The sequence below is a fragment of the Amborella trichopoda genome, chromosome 10 (assembly GCF_054954075.1).
Source record: "Amborella trichopoda isolate Santa Cruz 75 chromosome 10, AtrichopodaSantaCruz75HAP2 v2.0, whole genome shotgun sequence".
NCBI classification, from domain to species: Eukaryota; Viridiplantae; Streptophyta; class Magnoliopsida; order Amborellales; family Amborellaceae; genus Amborella; species Amborella trichopoda.
This window is the reverse complement of record NC_142345.1, coordinates 32842499-32864813: the sequence shown is the minus strand read 5'-3', so window position 1 is coordinate 32864813 and position 22315 is coordinate 32842499. Positions and strand designations below refer to the sequence as shown.

At 38.7% G+C, this 22315-nt stretch overlaps 1 protein-coding gene across 7 annotated transcripts in view; it reads left to right on the top strand.

Annotated features, from left to right (window-relative positions):
- Nucleotides 1-22315, top strand: part of LOC18446713 (alpha-N-acetylglucosaminidase) — a 95070-nt gene that overhangs the window by 25485 nt on the left and 47270 nt on the right. For 6 of the 7 annotated variants that reach the window (XR_016041986.1, XM_011629676.3, XM_088848773.1 and 3 more), the window contains 5 exons: nucleotides 1612-1693; nucleotides 8955-9061; nucleotides 11936-11966; nucleotides 14175-14292; nucleotides 15201-15248. Coding sequence is in view for 6 of the 7 variants with exons in the window: in XM_011629676.3 (XP_011627978.2) it covers nucleotides 1612-1693; nucleotides 8955-9061; nucleotides 11936-11966; nucleotides 14175-14292; nucleotides 15201-15248 (386 nt within the window). In the remaining variant the exon portion in view is untranslated. The remainder of the gene's footprint in view (nucleotides 1-1611; nucleotides 1694-8954; nucleotides 9062-11935; nucleotides 11967-14174; nucleotides 14293-15200; nucleotides 15249-22315) is intronic. The other variant, XM_088848776.1, reaches the window with a different exon arrangement.

The window sequence follows — 22315 nt, the reverse complement described above, 5'->3', positions numbered from 1 at the left end:
GAAAAATCAAGAATTAGTGGTGGTATTGGAGCATCAATTACTGGACAGTTCCCTAAAGATCGAGTGAATCAAACTCGATTACGATTTTCACTAGTTAGAGAGAGAATCTCTTTATCGGTGCCTTTTCTGATTGTGAGTTTGAATCACCATATGTTGACATAGGGATTGAAATACACAGTGAAGGTCCTAATGATGTGATTGATGTACAGTGATGGAAGAAGATTGAGGTAAAAATTTGGTTCTAGTATGAACACTGCCAATGCCCAAAGGCCCCATAAGATGGAAGTTTGCTAAAGACAAAATACTTTGTATATGGAGAATTATTTGAGGAGAGGTTTATAATGCCCATATCAGAAACATGAGTTTTGTGGACTTAGTTTCTCAACTTATGGAGATGCTGTCCATTCAACAGTGGGTTATGGTAGTACAAAGATCTGGAGAGCAAAATCAATAATTAGTGGTGGTATTGGAGCACCAATTACTGAACAGTTGCCTAACGATTGAGCGAATCAATCTCAATTACTATTTTCTCTAATTAGAGAGAGTCATGTAACGATGACTCAAGGAGCATAAGTTTTCAACTCTGTGTTTAATTTGGGTGATTCTATTTGCATATGGAAGATCCTTAAGTTATCTATAAAGGTTATGTATCGGCATTTTTCATTATTTTCAGCATCAAATCTTGGTCTAAATTATACTCACGAAATTGTAACGAATTTCGAGAGTAACGAGGGCTTTTAGTATTTCTTAAATGAGTTGAATTATTTGATCATTTCTTATGGAAATTAAGGGGTAAAATGGTCAATTGATAAACAACAGTAAGTTCTATACTTCTATTTGTTCTGATATATTCTTATGATCGTCTTTTCCTATATTAGAAGAGGCAGCATGTCGAGGGCACCGAGGAATGATTCGAACTCAAGACCTTGGCGCCCAAGAACAGCACTTCACCACGACAGCACATTAAGCCGTCAATTGTCTTTTTCTATATTTATTCTATGCTTTTAGGGATTTTAGTGAGTTTTGGGTTTTCAAGGCCCTGAGATTTAATTGAAGATGCTTTAGAGTTTAGGTTCTTTTCTTGGTTCTTAAGTTAGGATTTAGAACTTCATTCGCTTGTAGAAAGGTCATTATTTGTCCATTGCAGATATTTGAATTATTATTTATTTGTTAGAGAACATTTGAGCTCTTGAGTTTTTTGCTCTCCTCCTTTTGAGAATGTTTTGCTCCATCCAGTTCTCACTGGATCATTCCCTTTGCACCTAGTTGGGCAAGGTGGTATGCATCGATGTTTTGTATCCCTTAGCTTACGTAAATACATACATTATATGTATGCTTATATGTATGAAGTTAAATATGCATGTATATTTCATTAAAATATACCGTTCTATTCTCATACTACTCATTTTAGTTTGCATGTTTTTATGGTCCTGTTTATCTATAATCCTTTATTACTGAATTGTGTACAGAGTTATTATGACTGATTACACTTGACTAGTTAAAAGAGTGCAGTTACTTGAGTAAAATTTCTACTGGCATACTTTTCCCTTTTAACAGCAAAATTTGAATTTGTATCATAATCCTTTACTAATGTACTTGGAATCCTTGCAGTTTTGCCTGCCTTTTCAGGAAATGTTCCTGCAGCTCTTAAAACAATTTACCCTGATGCTAAAATTGCACGACTAGGCAATTGGTAATGATCATGCTCAGTTTTCGTATCCATCTACTGCCTTGAAAATTCTCTAGTCTTAGACATTCTTAGTTGGAATGTATATCTAATCTTTAAAACTTAATGACACATTTTGTTTAGTGTCTCGTCCTAGAAATAATTAGCCATTGTATTTGCTAATGCTTGTTGGATGTTAGGGGCTTTAATAAACAAAGGCTTGTTATCCCCATTATTATAATGAACAGAAAAGTTAGGGAGAGAATTATGTTTGATTTGGTTTGGTTAAATGAATTTTGGTTCGCAAATGGTAATCCAAATTTGTAAAAAAAATTAACACATCAAAACCATACTAATCCGCATTCTAAAGATGAAATAAGACACAAATACCATAATAAAAAAGAATAGAAAAAAAGGAAAAAGATATGTGTGTAAAAATCTCATAAAATTGTAATCCATCATAATCAACAAAGCCTTTTCCAACTAATTGGGGTTGGCTACATGGATCTTGGTTTGCCATTCTGCTCTTTTAAGGGTCGTACCCTCAGTGAGGCCGTAAGTCCCCATATTTTTTTCTCCTACTTCCGACTATATCCTTTTGGGCCTACTCCTTGCTCTTTTTGAGCCTTCCACTTGAACTAACTCGTACCTCTTGGTAGGTGCTATACTGGGTCTGTGCCACACATGGCCAGCCCACTTAAGTCTACTTTCTCTCATCTTATCGCCTATTGAGGCCACACGTAAATTCTTTCGAATATATTCATTTTAACTTCTGTCCCTTGTCTTGCCACTCATCCATCTCAATATTCTCATCTCAGCTACACCATAAAACCCTAATCCAAAACTTAAAAGTCTCTAACCTTTAATGTGGAGTCCTTCAAGCTTCGAAAGGGGGAGCTTTGGTTGCCAAAAACCTCTTCCCACAACCACTTTAAGCCCCATAAAGATAGGGCCCAATTATTGTTTGATTTTGCCAAAAATAAAAAATCTTCTATTTTTTCTCAGTCTTCGATTTCTCACAAGAAATCCAGATTTGGGAGTTTTTTTTGCTCTAATTTTTTTCTTGTACGGTTTTGGGGTTTAAAATGACCCCCCAATGTCTTAAATAAAAATAATGAGGGGCAAAATGATAGAAATTGCACCTACCCGATGGACATTTCCACCCTATTTTTTGTAATTATTGTGAGGGTGCCTAGTCGTTCCGCTTGGGCGCTCGTGACATATGCTCCATACCTACCCAACTAGCCCTAGGTGATGCGCCCAAGTCCTCTTGCCGCGTTGGTGCTTGGGCAGGTGAATTTTCCAAAATTATTTTATAATCAATAATTGCTAATTATTATTACAAATTAGTATACTCTAAACTAATAAATAAATTGCCATCTTAAAAGTACTCCAATTCTGCTCACAAACGGATGAGGTAGTGGTTAGGCTCAAGATCCGAATGACCGACATTTGTAAGTCTGGAGCATTACACACATGTTGGCTCTACCAGTTAGCTGCAAATTGATTATCACTTACGATTATATATGAAATATTAAAAGCTAACAACAAATATGAAACTTGAACTTGAAGACTGGGTTAAGTACATTATTACCTGGATCAATTTTGGTCCTTTGTCTCATTGCCATTAGACTCACAAAAGACTTCAATGCGTACTTGTAACTTATTAGCTCATCAACCCATATAAGATCTTGGATATTCTGATTAGGGACTAGCATATCCAAACACTTATTAACTCCAGTCATAATTGTATCGTTTGTCTGTATATCCTTATCAGCATAATAAAAAGTTGGGTTCAAATACTAACCAGCTGCATGCAATGGTTGATGTAGCTGCCATGCCACTTATCATCAATATCTTCCAAACTGACTCAGAGCGGCTCACATCATTAATCTAAATTATGGGCTATCTTTGTCATGCAACCTTCCATTGCCTCATTTGTGAAGCCCATGGAGGCCTTGTCACTATCAACTATGTGATGGACTTTGACAAGAGGAGAAAATACCTTAAGAGCACCTTTTCACCCGTCGCACAAACGCCTTAGACAGGACGATATCTCTCACCTTCTTCCTTTTTTGATCCTTGACCTACTTGCATGCTCTCCAATCATCAGAGATGAACATATGCCTCAATTGGACTATCCTCGAATGTATGCTCTGTAGACATATGTACCAGGTAGCATATCTCGTGACCCCCGACCTCACTCTCTTTATTCTTTGTGAATTTGCGCATCATGGTGAGGGTGAGGGTGTGACTATAAATGAATGTTGTAACTGACCTAGCCTTCTTAACTATGCCTACAATCTTGCTCAAACCTTCAATAGCCTCAAGAATGAGGTCTATGTAGTGTGTTGTGCATGGTGTCCAAAAGATATGTGGGTAGGCTATGTACAACAAATTACCAGCAATAGAATTAGGAGCAGCATTATCTGTGACAACCTGTATAACATGCTGCTCCCCAACCTCCTTGATGCTCTTCATAAATACTTTAAATATGTAATGGGCATCATGGCTATCATCAGGGGCATCAATAGATCTCAAAAAAATAGTCCCTAAGGGCATGTTTGTTTGCTGGAAGATAAACGTTCCCTGGAAAAAATAAGTTCTTCTTTGTTAGGACATGGACTTTTTTGTTTAGGAAGGTTTAAATAAGTTCTGGGTACTTGTATATGATAACCTGTTGGAATGTTAAGGAAATTCTGGATACTTGAAAAACAAAATTTTTTCACTAACCTTGATTGCTTGATCTTCAAACTTCCACCTTTGAGATGTTTCCCAATCTCAAAATCTTCTGAAAAAACCCTCTTATAGGCTTAAAAAATCTCTAAAAGTCAATTCAAACTCAATGGGAGATGTTTGGATCGATTAAGTGGAATTTTGAGAAATCCTTCGATCTTATGGAAATCCCTCCATGAGGGGCATTTTCGCCCTTGGGTAGGCGCATGCCCTGGGTGCTGGCCACGCCTAGGTGGGCGCCCAAGTCCCTACGTGGCTGCCCAGGGACCCTTGACCCAGGAAGCCCGCCGAGGCCTGGGAGATGCACTCGGGCCGCCCTAGCCCGCCTGTGCACTAAGTGGGCCGTTTTTTGAATCATGTCCTCCTAGGCCTTGGCATTAGGCCCCTTGGCAGGCACCTAGGCTGTAGGCAAGCTGTTTTTTGAGACAAAGGGGGTGAAATTTGTTTCTTTCCCTTATTTAGTAATTTTGATTTGATAATGTACACATTCTTCTTCACATGCTAGCATAATGGAAGCTGTGAACTTCATTTAAAGATGTGCTTCTTGTTGCATCTGGATCTTCATATAAGTATTGGGGTTTGTATTTCTGATGTGACTTTGGTATTATGTATACTACAGAAACCTTTGAAATAGTTATCATAATTGAAACAAAGAAGCTATATAGTGTAACCATAGCCATGTAGGCAAATGTGGACTTGTTGATGTAGGAAATTTGAGAAAATAGTAAAATCAGTAAGAAAACAAGCCAAACACAAGCAATAATTTGGAGAACCCTAGGTTTCCTCCTCATCCTAAGCTAGCATTCCAAAAGCCCAAGTTTTTTTTTTCTCTTTTAATTTTTAAAATCATGTGGAATGATTCCCAAGGCCTTACACACCTCTTATATATTATAATTTATTGTTCAAAGACATGAAATATCTATACAGTAATTAAAATGACCCAAAAGTCTTAACCACAAAATTTGTAATGATGATAGATTTTACCCTTATGAATAGTAACTTGTAAGCAGTATCAGGGAATATTAATCAGTGAATAGCAAATAAGAACATAAAAAATTTCTAGAATCCCTAAAATCTCATCATCATCATTTTAGCGTTTTCTCAATTAATTGGGGTCGGCTACATGAATCCTGATTTTCCATTATGCTTTATTAAAGGCTATATCCTCAGTGGGTCATAAGTCGCCATATTTTTTTGGACTACTTCTAACCACGTCTTTTTGAGCCTACCCCTTGCCCTTTTCAGTCCTTCCACTTGAACGAACTCGCACCTCCCGACATGCATTGTTTCAAAAAGCGGACCGCCCCCCTGGGTGCCCGCCTGAACCCCCTTAGGCGGCCTCCCAGGGCATGCGCCCCACCTAGGGGCGGAACTGTGGCTCCCTGAGGGTATTTAGGGTCATTTTTTTAATACTAAAGAGGCAAAATTATGGGTTTTAGGTTCATTTGATACCTAAAACCCATTAGAGGCTATTTAGAGAGAGAAAATCCAAAAAAAAAAAATTATACTGGGCCACCCAAGTTCTGGGCGCCCGCCTAGGTCCTAGGCGGCCTGGACCCCCCCGACCGCTTAGGAACCGCCTAGCGCTTTTTGAAACATTGTTGACAGGTAATGTACTTCGTCGACGCCACACATGGCCAGCCCACCTAAGTCTACTCTCTCTCATTTTATTGCCTATTGGTGCTATGCCTAAATTCTCTCGAATAGATTCATTTCGAATTCTATCCCTTCTTGTCTTGCCACTCATCCATCTCAACATCCTCATCTCCGCTACACTCATTCTATGGTTATATTGGTTTTTGTCCGTTCAACATTCCGTCCCATATAGTAAAGCTAGAGTGCAAGTTTAGTAATAATAGGAGTAGAGATACGAAAGTAGTTAAGATTGATGGCCTTAAAGTACAAAAAGGACTGCACTTTCGATATCTTGGGTTGATCATCCAGGAAAATGGAGAGATCGAGGAAGATGTCGCACACAGAAACCTTAAAATATAAAAAACTTAAAAGTAAATCCTAAAACTAAAATTAAAATATACATCCTTTAAAATTGAATAAAATTAAAAATAGGAAAAATGTTGACTTGCATCATTCTTCCCTAGATGGAGAAAACTCATCATCAAGTTTTGAAGTGTATTAAGATGAATTTAGCATTAGAACCACCTTCTTCAATATTCTTCTTATTCGTTGGCTCAATTTTTACTCGTGGTAAGAAGAACTCCCTAAGAAATGGTTCCTGGTATGTATAATAACAAATTGATACAAACTTATCAAATTTGGTTATCCCTGAACTCGCATTGAAAATTATGTGGGAAACTTCAAACTCAATTTTCTGGCCTTTAAAGGCTTTCTAAATATCTATTTCGTCACACTTTGAAACTGGGCCGCAATTTGCGGTTTATGAGTCGATCATGCTTCCTCTGTGTTACTCTGATTTCAATACTTTTGAATCTGTTGAATTGTCCACCTCTTCTATATCTTTAGATCTTTAAGGGCCATGATTTTGATCAGTCCCCCTATTGCTTTCTCTCCATATTCTTCCCTAGCAAGACCCTCTTTTGAACCATCTTCATCTTTATATTTATCTTATCATAGATCTGATCTCCTATTCATTTGAGCATATATCGAAGGTTGGTGGCAAAACCTAATTTACAACCTGCTTATTTTTTTATAGAACCTGTGCCAAAATTAAAATTGTCGTTCAAATTGAATACCCTAGAGTAATGTTTCCCATGTTTAGTTATTCTATCGCTTTCCTCTTCACTCAAATCTTCATGCGGAGCACAGAGGTGAAAAGGGTGATACTCGGCATATTCTTGGGCCGAAAGATCACAGTCTTGCCCATGAATAATGCTCGTAAACTGTTGCATCTATTGTTGAACTTGTCTTTTAAGCTTCTCAATTTCTTCATCTCTGAGATCACGAAGTGGATTTGCAAAAATCCCCCTTCCATGTTCCCTTCTTGTTGCCATGGCTTCGTGAAATCACAGACCCTAGATAGATAATCAACAAAGACTTGCTGAAAACAATAAGATCTAGGTTGATTTGGCAAAACTTGGGCCAAAATCAACAAACCATAGACTTTCTATAGTTTTGATGGAGGCAAACTTGTTCTTATTTTTAATTTTTATTCAATTTCGGAGGATGTGTATTATAATTTTAGTTTTAGGGTTTATTTCTAGGGTTTATAGTTTTTTAGGTGTTTTAGATTTTTTTTTCTTTACTTCATGATTATTATTCATAATTATCTGTCATTCTAAATTAAAAGTTAAGTTAGGATATATGGGTCAATTTGTCATTTGTTTGAACACTTTTTGTACTTGGAACATTAAATTAAAATATATAAAAGGTGAGTGGGGCCTTGAGGGGGTTCATTCCATATGATTTTTAGAAATTGAAAGAGAGAAAAGCTTAGGCTTTTGGAATCCTAGCTTGGGGTATGGAGAAGAAACTGTAGGTTTCTTTGGATGCTTGTGTTTGGCTTTGTTCATTGCTGATTTTACTACTTCCTCAAATTCTCTTGCATCAAGTTTCTTGGCTTTGTTGTTGAAGGAACCCTAAGCTTAGATACCAAATTGATGCAGGAAATTTGAGAAAACAGTAAAATCTACAAAAAAACAAGCCAAACACAAGCAATAACTTGGAGAACCTTAGGGTGTTCTTCTTACCCCATGTGCTAGGATTTGAAAAGCCTAAGCTTTTTCCTTTATCTTTTAGTTTCAAAAAATTACGTGGAATGACCCCCCTTAAGGCCCCACACACTTCTTCTATGTTACATTTTAATGTTCAAAGACATTAAATGTCGTACAATAATTAAAATGACCCAAAAAGTCCTAACATAAGCACAAAAGTTGTAATGACACATTTACCCTGTTAAAGATTAACCTGTGAAAAGTACGTATGAATAGTAACTGGTGAATAGTAAATAAAAACATAATCTAGAATCCCTAAAAACTAAAAAACTCAAAAGTCAACCCTCAAACTAAAAATGAAATATACATCCTTTGAAATTGAACAAAGGGTAAAACTAAGAATAATATTGGCTTGCATCACTTGTATAGGTACAAAGAATCATTAGAATCATCCACAATAAACATAGCCATAGAACTTCCCTAAAATCTATAAACAAAGATTGCACAGATTGACCATTTCCTTAATATTGTGGGCCACGCATTCCTATTTCAATTTATAGCTATTTTGGGCTCCACTTTTTTTCTAGGTTGTTGAAAAAAATAGAGATGATAATCTCACAACAAAACAACACAATTTGAAACGGTAACTACCATGATTGGATATGGGAGGCATTCTTGATGCTAAATTGTTATTTGCAGTTCAATAATATTTAAGGATTTTGTGATAATGTTTCTTAAGAGTTAGAAATGGACTATAAGCTTTTTATATTTATGTCTTTGAATATATCACGCTTGATATTTCCAAATATAGAATAGATAAAGAAAAAATATATCTGTTGCTGGGGTTCCTATTGCGTTTTCATTGCTTAGTGAACACCTTTTCTTGTACCTTCAATTAAAATCCCTTCTGGCTTGTATAATAGGTTTACCGTTAGAGGTGATCCACGCTGGTGCTGCACGTACCTTTTAGATCCAACAGATCCCTTATTTGTTCAGATTGGAAAAGCATTTATTGAACAACAAAGAATAGGTGGGTATTAGTTTTTTGCCTTCATCAAATTATACACACATAAATGGATTTAGGATATAATTCTACAGGGAAGGTAAATTCTGGAAATATATATTCACCATTGTAAATTGAGACTTTTGTTGCGTACTGCATGATTCAACTTCATTTATGAGGACTTTATTATTGCAGCTGTTATGTGGTGAACAATTGTAAGTGATATGCATTTGTGCATGCATCTTTGGTTATGTGCATCTTTAGTTGCATTTATTGATTTGCTTATAGCTCTGCTAATCAGGTTATGTTTGAACTATTGTGAGCAGCTATGATAGGTCCTGTACAATATCATTATTTAAAAGTTTTTCAGCTCTATTATTGTATGTACCAGCATGCCTGTCTTAAATATCTGCGTATATACAATTTTGTACCAAGAAAATACAGGACACGTTGAAAAGAAAACAAAACCAAACTAGGAACCTAGCTGCCTTCCTTGTTTTCACCAAACCATCTAAACTATACACAGAATTAGCAAGGACAATAAAAGAAAGTCTAACCGTGAAAGCTGCTTGGGGTCAAGGATCACCTCCTAGGACTTTGGGCACCCCAATCAGATCCCCTCAATTGCTGGCACAGCAAAACAGAGGCTAAATTCTTCTTCAACTCTCATTGGGGATGCAAAGACCTCAGCTGAAACAGGATGAAAACTAGACTAATCTCTCCTTGAGTGTCTCTCACAGAGTTAGGGTTTTTCCTCTCAACTTTGTCCTTCGCAGTAGCCTCTCCATGTTTTCTTTCTCACAAATTTCTTACCCTAAAATCTCTGCTTTTTCTCTGAGTTTCACATGGTTTCCAGAGAAAAAATAGTGTCATATGAACAACAAAACAATGAAGGATGCATGGGAGAGTTAATTCAACGCCTATATGTGGGCTTTAGGGTTTAGGGTATAGAAGAGATCACTTTGTCTTTCGAGAAAAATAGCAGATCCATTGGATGAGGAGGCTTTTAGTCTCAGCCTTTTATTCCTCAGATCAGCCATCATGATTTTGGGCATGACATTACTCCTCTATCCCTAGTTGCTTTATCCCACTTTCCTTCAAAATTAAGATAGAAGTCCAACTTCAATTCAGACTAGGAATCATGTAGGTTTTTAAGTTTTCTTCTAAAAATAATCTCTCTTAAATATTTAGTCTTTCTTGAATCCTAGAAAGTTCTTTTTGAGACATAAATTATGTTTTCTTTAGATTCTTGGAAAAGGGATCCTGAAAAGATTAGGTTTATTGATTTTCTTAGCACGCCATAGATGTAAGACAATTAGAATTTGCGTAACGCATGGAAGTCCCATGGCCAGTGGTCCCATGCGATCCCACATGGTGATGATGTGGCCACTTGTGGTTTAAAACAAGTCTTGCATGTGTCCTAGTTACTCTGAGGCCAAAACTAAAAGTCAAACATACAGAGGACAAAAGAAAACACAAAACTCCAAATAAGCCCTTTTGTGAAATAAAAACAAAGTTTAGCATATATCCTCCCTTATTTTAAGGGCAAAAATTTCTAATTAATATGAATGTTTGAGAAAATTAATTCTCATGTAATCCTTTAAAGACATAATATTGTTAAAATAAATTATTGAAGGACTGGGCATGCCATTGGATAATGCCTCAACTTTCTAACTAGGCATTCCATTTTTGTTGGCCATTGTTATAACAGTTTGTCCTCTCAAACTAACCCAATGAGATCCATGATCCATTATCTCTCTTGCAGGGCCTCATGACTAGCTTATCAATGTTTGTAAGTATGTTAACTATAAGGTCATGGATTACAGGTGTCCCCAAGGATAAGTCATGTCACTCCTAGAGGTGTACAACTCTATCTGGTGCTAGGGTCCTCAAGGTGACCCTCACAAGTCACTTCACTAATGCAGCTATCTAATGTGCATGCTTAGAGGGATATGAGAGGATTTGGCCCTCACAAGCCTACCCTTAGAAGGATAACACCTTTCTCCTGGCTCAAACCTACCATTGGGCATACTCCTTTGTCGACAAGAGATGACCCAGAAACCCTCTTGGGTTGGTGCGTTTGGCCATGTGCCTTTTGCCTAAGGTCTTTCATTTTCGACTCAATCAGCCCTATGACCTGGCTAGCGATGTGTAGTGTAAGTCATCTGGGCTCTCATGCCCCCTTGGTCCTACATGAATCACACTTCTACTAAAGCTGGAGTGTCTCTTTTTTATTTTATTCATAATCATTAGTGTTTACATTACTTAATACATGAAGCAAGGCCTTTAATGCTCTCAAATCCCAACACTATATGAAGTAGAAAGAATTTTACAGGGTAGTCTATTGATTGAAAACCTAAAGAGGAAGCCTACAAGTTAGGCTTTAATGGTCTTTACTGGTAAAACCAAAAATAACATATCAAAAATCTACTCTCCATTCTAAATTCTCTACATAGGCGCTATTTACAATGCTAGACCTTACTTAGAGCCCAAGAAATCCTAATTCTAATTGAAATAGAAGTCCTAATTAAAAAAAATTTGTAATTGTATTTTTACTCCTGATAAACAAAATATGCCATAAGCATACTAACTACTTTTCTAAACAGCTCCTAAAATCCTAAAAATAACCCTAGAACTGCTAAAAAAAATTTAAAAATCCTATAAATAAACCCTAAATTTAAATTATAGCATATATCATTTGAAATTAGACAATAACTAAAAAGAAGAATAATTTTGTCCCACATCACGATATCACATATTCTTTTCGTAAGAACCTATCAATGAATTGTATTTCGCTGAAGTAATCTACATGTAATATTTTTTTCTGCTTTTATGCGAAGTCCAGAGAGTTGAGTTTTAAATAATATGTTTTCTCTCCCTGACATTAGTCATTTTCCACAGAATATGGAAAGACAGGACATATATACAATTGGTAAGTTCATATCAACCTTTAAACCCCTCTAAAGTTTCTATTTCAATTCCCTTTGATATTTGCAATTTGTTTGAGATAAGCTGCCATCTAGTTAAGTATCACACTTTTTTTCTTTTTTGAGACATGCAGATTTCTTGCTCCGTTCAATAATTCTTGGTTGGAATCTGTTAGACTGCTGAAGGTTAAGCTTACTTTTGGTAGTGTTTTTTTTTGAAATAGTGAAGTCCATGAAAAAATTATCTTTGCTGACTTTGCAACACGACGCAGAGTTTTGTAAGAATTGTCTGAACATTGTCAAGAATAACTTCTGATATCAGATGATGTAAAAGACTCATATTTTGCAGAATAGATAATTAGATATTGTTTTTTATGTAAAGTACAATAGCTATATTGCTATGTGGCAGTTTCATAATTATATAATTTTGGACAAAAATATATATGTACTTTGTTCTTTGAAAGCATGAGATTTCTGTGACAGAGCCATCTTAATGTAGCATTAAAAGATCACTTCCTGGTTTGTAATTATTGCGCTGTCCCAATCTGCATGTCTTTTCTCTTTATACATGTTATTTTAGTTTGGACACATGGAAAACAATAACAAGACTTAGTTAGAGTTTATAATGCTGCCGTCTCATTGATTGTGTTGTAGTGTATGGATTGTGTTGTATGCATTCATTTTACTTAGTCCCATTGTTTAAGGAGCATTTTTTTCATTTTGATCCTGTCATTCAATATGGATTTTATATATGTCCAAGGCAGTGATTTTCTTCTTTCCTTAAATCATATGATCCCAATGAGGTAGCAATGATGTAGGAAAAGTAATAGGGTTTCGTGACATATTCGTCCCCCAATCTAGATTTTTAATCTTGATGCTGGCAATATATTTGGTACTCTTGTCATTTGTGTGAACAAAACGAAACAAATTGGAATTTTTGTTTCTCTCCTAGGGGGTTTTGACTGTCTTGCATTCATACAACTTTGGAACATTTTGTAACATCAACTTAAAAGGCCTTCCGTGAATCAAAATCCTTTGGATGTTGATTGGATAAGGTTGTACGATATAGGACAGAATTAAAAACAACTGCCAGTTTATGACGTAATTGCAGAAGTACTTTTGGCAACCAATTATCTGACAAACAATTTCATGCATACAAATACATGACTCTGAACACTCAGAACCACTAGGTTATGGGTGACCACCCACCGTTGAAGGAGGACATTTAGAATAATCAAAAGAAATACATATATAGGATGTTTAAACTCACCTACCCTTGTTGCTTCCTTAACTGATTTCAAAGTAAGTTAAGTTGACAAGGCCAAATTTTGGTCTTTGCCCTCCAATCAAATGGTGTAGAGATAGAAGTAATAAACTACAATAGAAATGAAAAGACGAGAGTATCCCAGGAACATCTACTGAAGTGGGTTGAAGCATTTCCTAGATATCCTGAACTTGAGGTTTGAGGAAAAGAGGGTATCTAACTATTCTATAATCCACTAGACTATGAAAGAACCATAGCCCATTGGGGCATCACTATGGAATTGATGGTTGACGATGATGTGATTGGGAACAGGGCGTGATCCAATGTTGCGTCCACTTTTTCATTCTTACTGTCCATCTGTTAAGTCGATGGAAATGACACAATAAATTAGACTGCTCTGCAGTCCATTGTGCTGGACTATGAAAGAACCACAGCCCATTGGGGCATCGATATGGAATTGATGGTTGATGATGATGTGATTGGGTACAGGGCGTGATCCAATGTTGTGTCCACGTTTTCATTCTCACTGTCCATCAGTTAAGTGGATGGAAATGACACAATAAATTAGACTGCTCTGCAGTCCATTGGGCTATATTATCCTTTCCTCTAAGTACTTACAACAGAAATAGTTAGAATGAAATGAAATAGGCAAAACAATACTAAGAAAACAAGCGCAAAAAGAGGTAAAAGGGGTAATATTAACGCACACAATGGAATGCAATTTATTTGCTATGTACTGACCACCATAATTTTGTCTAGTTCTCTTTTTATGCTGAAATATAGAATGGTATTGGCTTTTTGCATTCCATGTGATTGAATGACTGATGGACACATGAACTAGACATAGTTTCCCTCTATCAAGGAGCATAATTTGATAACATGGATTTTCAAATGATTCACAAGAGATGATTTATTATGGTTTTCTGCCATCTGATTATGAAAATGGCAGTGACACTTTTGATGAAAATACACCACCAGATGATGATCCAGATTATATTGCTGCTCTTGGTTCAGCAATATATGAAGCAATGCTCAAAGGTGATAGCGAGGCTGTTTGGCTTATGCAGGTGCTTAGCTAATGCCCTTGTAATTTATTAAATAAAATTTATCAAGTTAGTTCTGAGCTTCTTTCACTTCCACGACATATATTGCCTCACTTAGTTTTATTTGTGGGGGGAGGGGACCGGGGTAGCCTAAAACCAAAATTTTTGTCATAGCTTTTTGGTGTGCAATGGAAGTTTAGTTGAAGAGGTGTTTTTGGTCTATTCGTCCAAAGCTAGCCAAACAATGTCTTGAAGCAATCTTTGTTTTCTTTTTAGATCATCCTGGACTGGAAGCTGAGTAGTTCAGGAGCAAAACATGTCAGTCATTGTGACTCACATCTGACTTCATATATATATAGACATATAGGCACATATAAATATGTTCATACAGATACATACATACATACATACACACACACATATATACTTACGCATACACACGCACTGTGTGTATATATATATATATTCAGGTTCTGTTGTCAAAACTATGGAGCACAACACCATTTGGTTAGATTTGAAACTTGGATATTATATTGTGGCCACGAATGCCCTAACTCAAAACCCAAACATAGAAACTATCAAGAAATCTTTGGTGGAAAAAACCTTGACCATACTATTTTACAGATGCTGCTACACGATACATAGTCATTATTGGCTACTGATTTTCTTCTCTCTTCTTCACTGCCCATCTTACTGGAATTAGTATGGAATGACAAATGTTTTTGACAGAGTGTGTATCATGGTTAGTTTTTTGGGTTAAACATTTTCATTTTATGTTCTCTTATGTTTGTTAGATACAGGTTTTATTTGAGTGGTCGAGAGGGGTCATCTTGTTTTATACATGTATTAATAGTTACCATCCTTAGCTTTGTTCTTGCACTTTTAAGCAGTCAATTTAATTGTTTGTTCTATTCATCTTGGTTGATGTACAGGGTTGGCTATTTTCCTATGATCCATTTTGGAGGCCACCACAAATGAAGGTTTTTCTCTTGCTTCCAATTGGGTTTCCTATTACCCTAAACCTCCTGTGTTTGATTCATACTGGTCCTCCTTTAAGTTTTGTACCCTTTAGATTAAAAGCGTTAGTTCAGTTTTATATATTAGCAGTTTGTATGTTTAAACATTTTATGGTGAGTTTGTAACTTGATTGATAAATTGAAATGTGTTGTTTCTATATTTATCTCACAAAAAAGAAAAGAACTTATGCACTTGTGAGGCAATTCTTGCAATGGATTTATGTATCTTTTTTTTTTTTTTGGAAAAGGTGATAAAGTTATGTATATTATGGCAGCCCATGGTTTGGGCTCTCTTTACAAAAAAAGAAAGAAAAAAAAAGAGAAAAAGGAAAAAAGAAGACAAAGAAAACGGAAAAGACATGTGAAAATGAAAGAGAAGGATGTGAGAGGAGAGGGAGTAAAAAATGGATAGAAGAGGAGTAAAGTGGAAGAGAAGAGAGAAGAGAGAAGAGAGAAGAGAGAAGAGAGAAGAGAGAAGAGAGAAGAGAAGAGATAAGGTGTTAGGTGAAGAAGAAAAGAAAATAGAGAAGAGGAGAAGAGAAGAGAGAAGAGAGGAGAGGGTAAAGAAAAAGGTATGTGGTGAATGGTCTGGGCCTATCCAAAAATCAGGCTGTTGTAGTTCATAAAAAGTAGTGTCTTTGAAAATTGAGGCTGTTCAAAAAATGGGGTGGAGAGCCAGGCAACTGCAGTTCAAAAAGGTCTTGCTGTCCAAAAAGTAATGTACATGCAGATAGGAGATGCGTAAGATGAAGAAGAGGAGGGGGCCGGGGGAGAGATTCAGTGCGAGAGAGAAAAGAGCCCAAATAGAAGGGTAGATAGAGAGAAAACCAAAAAAGTGGGGGCATCCCACAAAACGGGTGTCCACAAAGGAGGGTGCTCAGATGAGAAGCAGTAGAGAGCGAGAAGGGATTAGGGGAAAGGGTACCCTCCGGGTAGGCGAGCTTGCAACGTCTCGCAGATTATAGTGGCAGCTGCAAAAAAGAGGAAGCAGGGGTACAAGAAATATGGAGACGAGAGAGATGACAGATAGGAATGGGTAAAGATAGAGAGGGGAGGAGAGAGAAGAGAAAAGTTTGTGTGAGAGAGACACAGGAAGAAATGGAGATACAAAGAGGGAGAGATAGAGTGAGAAAAAAAAGGAGATATATCATTAGTCAAAAAAGATAAGAGTGGAAAGGAAGTGAATTCCCCGGCATGGAGGCCCCTTCATTGGCTAAAATATCCACATCGGAGTTAGACTTTTGCTAATATGAGGGAAGCCTACTCGAAGAGGCCTGCACAAGTGAAAAATATGGTAAAAAACAGTGGCGAGGAACCAGGAGCACATGCAAATCCTATTAGCCCATTGAATGACGTTAACATTATCTCCTTCCACAGTAAGATCAAGGCCCCAAGAAGGGTTGGATTTGGGGAGGCCCTTAAGCAGAGTGTTTGCCTTCGCCTTTGTTCACCATAGCTGTGGGGACCGCTGAAGAGAGATGGAGTTGCCATTGGAGTCGCAGAAGATGCCACCATTACTGCAAGGGCCTGGAGTGCCCAAAGAATAGTTGAGAGGCTAAGTTGGGTGTTAATCAAACCTCGTGAAGTCTCGAAGAGTGATCGCCAAAGTTTGTAGGAGACAGAGTAATGAATGAAAAGATGGTCATGAGTTTCCTCAACACTAAGGCGATAAGCAGCAGTGGTAACAAGAGGCAGGCCATGCTTTTGAGGCTGGCTTATCGTGAGGTTACATCCAAGGATGGCAAGCCAATAGAAAGCATGAATCTTGGGTGGCAAGGGGGAAATGTAGACTAAAGTGGAGCGTGCCTACCGTTCTCTTAAATAAGTGGTGTGGACCTTTTTTCCTTTAAAAGTGGTGTGGAGCTTTTACCCTAAAAACTAGCGTGCCCTCCCTTTTTAAGAAAAGTAATGTTCCATCCTAGGAGGTCATGTGGGCCCCACATGGGTGGCACACACATGTAGGGACTGGATCCTTGGTCCCTACATGTACCTTATCAAGTTCTGAAAATTTCAGAAATACCCTTTTGATGAAAATTACAGCAGAAATAATATTTTAAATTTTAAAAAATATTTAAAAATTATAGCAACATTTCTAATAGTATACAAGGAATGGACTGGTACCAATGGGGTGACAATGAGGCCACTCCACTCGCCCCAGAAACCATGATCCACTACTGTTTTCTTATCTTTCCCAACAAAGATGCATGACCCACAGTCTCATTTTAGGGCTCATGATTGACTTGTCAAAGTTGGACAATAAATAGTAGAATCATGATCCTGAAATGTAAATTTCAGTTCCCCCTTTAAGAGCAAGTCTAGCACTTATCACCATAATGCAAATGGGGATCTCTCTATGCGCATGTACACATGTCCCTCTATAGGTCTGCTTCCCAGTAATACGGTTGTCATGTGTACATGTCGTGAGAAAGTTTTTTGAGGCTTCGGCCTTTGGTCTCACAAGCCAACAACTGCACATAGGAGGCCACACAGTTATCTTGGCCTACAAACATCTTCCCTTGGCATCTCTCTGACCTCAATAAGGGATGACCCACTGCAAACCGTTTTCGGTGGTGCCACATGCCCATGGCTCAAGGTTTTGGACATGATCAGGGCCATAAATCGCACTACCGTTGGTCAGTCAATACCCACGCTCCCACTGAAGGGCATATTCTATTATAAAATATTATATTTACAAGCTCTCTCGGCCTTTAAAAGCCACAAAACCCAACAAAAAGGAGGGAGCAAGAGACGTGTAAAAGAAGGTGACCAGAGTTAGCAAGGAAGAAAGAATTCATCAGGTAAAAGAGGTGGAGGAGCTCAGAATTTTCGTAATACATGATTACACGACGAAAGGTGGGACACCGAACATAAGTTTCAGGGATTGATCAATACACTGACAAACATTAGCACTTAGAGAACTGGTAAGGAGGAAAAGGTTAGGCCAAAGGTTTTTGAGGGGTTGTTGCCCTGGACCAAAAAGGAACACAGTCACCACGATGGACTTTAAATCTGGTGAGAGGTAAGAATTGGTGTTGGCAGGTGAAAAGACCCCCGCAGAAGCCAAAGGACTGATTGGGACATTGAAGAAAAAAAACCAATCATGGGGTCAACACCATATTTGTGAAAGGGGACCTCTTGCCAGAGGAGATCGGGTGCTTGGCAAAGCATTACCACCACTTACGAAGAAGGACAGCGTTCATAAGGCATAGGTTTCGGATGCCAACGCCTCCAATAGATTTGGTCCCCAGAAACAAGATGAGTCTTAGCTTAGAAGGGTCTCCCAATTGGAGGAAGGACTTCACGAGACGTTTGAGAGTGGCATTAATAGATAAGGGCATATGGAATAAATACATGAGGTAGATTGGGAGGTTGGAGAGAGTTGCTTTGATGTGGGCGATATGGTCAACAAAGTGGCATGAATGTCCCTTTAAAAGGGCCAATTTCCTCTGGAATTTTTTTCTTACAACATCCCATAGAGATTTTCTAAGAATGCCCAGGTAGAGAGGGAGACTGAGATACTTGGAGGGAAGGGCCTTGATTACGCACCCTAGTCTAGAGGTGGGGTTAGTGATAGTGTTTTGAGGGACACAAACACCAAAAAGTTTGGATTTGACGAGTTTAACTTTAATTCTAGTCATGAGCTCAAAGCAACGAAGGATAGCCACTGGTTGTTGACCTCATCTTGGGAAGCATCACAAAAGATAAAGGGTGGCATCGGTGTATTGGAGATGGGATATAGAGACTCTCGATCGAGAAGATTTGGAACTAGCAAACGAGTTGTTGCATAGGGTGAGAAATGGATTGACTGAATACTTTAGCCATGGCAGCCAAAAGGAAGGGGGTAAGGGAATGTCCTTGACGAAGACCACGGGAGGAGGAAAAGTGACCCCTAAGGGAGCCGTTCGTGAAGATGGAGAAAGAAGCTAAAGAGATGCCATTGTGAACTCAGTTGCGCTAGGTTTGACTGAAGCCCATAAGGCTGAAAACATGAAGAAGAATGTTCCAATCCACCAAGTCGTAGGAATTTACCCAATCAAGTTGAAATGGCGGTAACGAATGACCTCATGAACTGTGAGGGCAGTATCAAGGATTTGCCTATGGGGGAGCAAAGGCACTCTGTGAAGGGGATGACAGAGTGGAGGACTGAGGTCAATCGAGTGGCAAAGACCTTGATGAGGATCTTGTAGGTAGAGTCAAGGTGGCTAATAGAATGGAAGTCCTTGATGTCACACAGACCCTCTTTCTTGGGATTTGTATTGGTGAAACTCAGTAACGAAAGCAAGGAGGTCAGGAGCGATACAATTCCATAATCATTGGGGCCAGGAGCACTCTCCTTGTCGAGGGAGGAGATGGCTTCACGAACTTCAGCCTCATCAAAAGGATGTTCGTGCTAAGACAATTGGGTAGGATAGATGGAGGAGAAAAAGAGGTGGGGTCATTGACGGGTGGGTCTTGCTTGAGTAGAGAAAAGGCTACACAAGTAGGAAATGAATGCAGAGGTAGTGTCTAAGGGGTCAGAGTAGGAGTGATTTTCAGTTAAGATGTGATTGATGGTATTAGCTCTTTATTTGGAGCTATCACTCATATGGAATAAGGTAGTATTCTTATCACTCGCAAAGAGCCATTTGATTCTTGAAAGTTGGGCCCAATGGATTTCTTCCTTTTTTGAGAAGGAGAAGGAGAAGGAGATTGATTATGAGATTTTCTCTGGTCAAGGATTCTATGGGGGAGAGTGGGTGAGATTCTTTAAGAGAGTCAAGGGCCTAATGTCCTCAAGGTAAGAGTGTTTGGAGGTAGAGAAGTTGGTTTGGATGTTGTGGCTCCAAGACCGAGGAGATGCTTAAGGAGGCTGAGTTTTTCTGCAAGCGGAAGCCACAACTCATTTGAAGACATGGAGGGAGGACCACCATGGGTGATGAAATCTATTAAAGTTGGGTTCCTCCAACCATACAAGCTTGAATATAAAGGGTTTGGACCAGAAGAAGGGGGGTGGGTGTCCAGGACAATGGGTTTATAGTATGGACTTGGGTTGGAAGAGGTTAAGAGTGGGAACCAGGGAAAGTGGCCTCGCTATCCTGGGAGACCAGGAAGCGATTTAGCTTAGTGAAAGTATGAGAGGAGGAATGATTCAAGTAAATGAAGGCTGAGCTCAAGAGAGAGAGGCCAATAAGACCATGCCAGGAGATGAAGTCAGCAAAATTTTCCAGGCTAGTGGTGATAGTAGATGGTCTCGTAGGACTAAAGGATGGCATTGAATTCGCCTGTGACCCTGGGGGTCTCAGGGGGGGGGGGGGGGGAGGTGGTGTGGAGGTAGGGGCACGCAGTTTGTCCCAGAAGGAGGGGTGAAGTTGGGGACTATTATTGGGACCATAAACCTTGGACACGCTCTAGAGAAAATTGTCCAAGGTTCGAGAAAGTGAGATGGAGATAGGAAAGTAGCCGATAGAGCTAGATGTGAGAGAGTGGAGGGATGGATCTTAGATGACCCATATGCCCCCTAAGGCTTTGCGAGCTTTGAGAGCCACCCATTGGGCTGGCCGTCTGCCCCAAACGTTACTAATATCTGAGGATGGTGGGAGGAGGAGATTTGGTCTTGGAAATGGCCAGAGAGAGAGAGAGAAGGGCCATCTTCTTGCAAGGGTGGCCCAGGGCATGGATATTCCAAATGAAGATCTTCATAGAAAAATAGAAGTGGCAGAGGAGGAAGCCACTGGGGATGTCAGAAAGCAGAGGGAGAACATCTTGAATAGCTAAGAAAAGATGTAAGAGAGGGGGGCGGTCCCTTGGATTAACCTCAGAAGCGATAGACGGTCCCTTGCCTATAGGGGAGCAGGGGAAGAGAGTTACTTGAGCAGTGGTAGAACTTTTACTTGACTGACTCTAGTTCTAAGGTAGTTGATGATTTCGATGTTGGTCCATTATGTGAGAAACCCATGGTAGGGCATTGATCAACAATTGCCGCAATAGCGAGGCCTCCGATGGTGAAGAAGACAAAGAGACAGAGGGAGTAGGTAGATAGGGAGTAGGTAGAGATGAGGCGATTAAGAAACGGAAGGAGGAGTAGGTACAGATGGAGGAGAGGAAGAGATAGGAGGTGATGGTGGAGACCAAGGTTGAGTGAAGAGGAGGAAGAAGAGGAATGTATGAAAGAAGAAGCTATATGGAATTCTAGAGTAAAATTAAAAAAATTCCCTTGGTCTTTTATTGATATATCTGAATTCCACTTAGAATGGCCACAAAAGAATTATGTAAATAAGAAATAAAACCTTAAATATGTCTTAGGATCTTCTCTTTTTCCTATCAAATAAATACGACTCAATCTAGAGCTGAATAGAAGCTTTAACCATATATTCTAACACAAGTAATGTTCCTTGAAATTGCAATGAATTCAACAATCATGACTGAAAATAGGCTTAGAACAGCTGGAAGACTTTACTTGACTTTGCCTAGGGTTCCCCCCCATAGGACTTAGCACACTCCAATACCTGATTACTTGACTGATGCTGCACTCTGATATTATTGGCACCACTGAATTCTCTGAGTTGGGAAGCTCCTTGTGCATTACCTTTTTCAGATATAGGATTTTGAGAGCAAAAAAAACACAAATTATGGTTTTTCCAGACCTTTTTTGGATTGCGCATGGCACCTTAGTGGCACCTCCCTTTCTAAAATGGGATGGGCATGCGTCTCTATGATATTTATGGGTGGCGTGCCACCCCAATCTCCCAAGGGTGGTGCGAGCTACTCTTGGAATTAGTGAGGAGAGGGAGAAAGAGGTATAGAGGAGAGAATGAGAGAGAGAGGCAAATATTTATAGCCTCCGGGTTGGTGCAGGTATGCATATTTCATCTTGGCCACATGACTCCTAGGTAATATGTGATGTGAGAGAGAAACAAATCTGAGCCATCCTTCTCATGAATCAGCCATCATGATTTAGGGAGGAATCTAGGAACCTTATCCCTTGAGTGTTTAACCCACATATACTTCTAGTCAACCTAGAAAAAGACCATTCAGAAAACACATTCTATTTT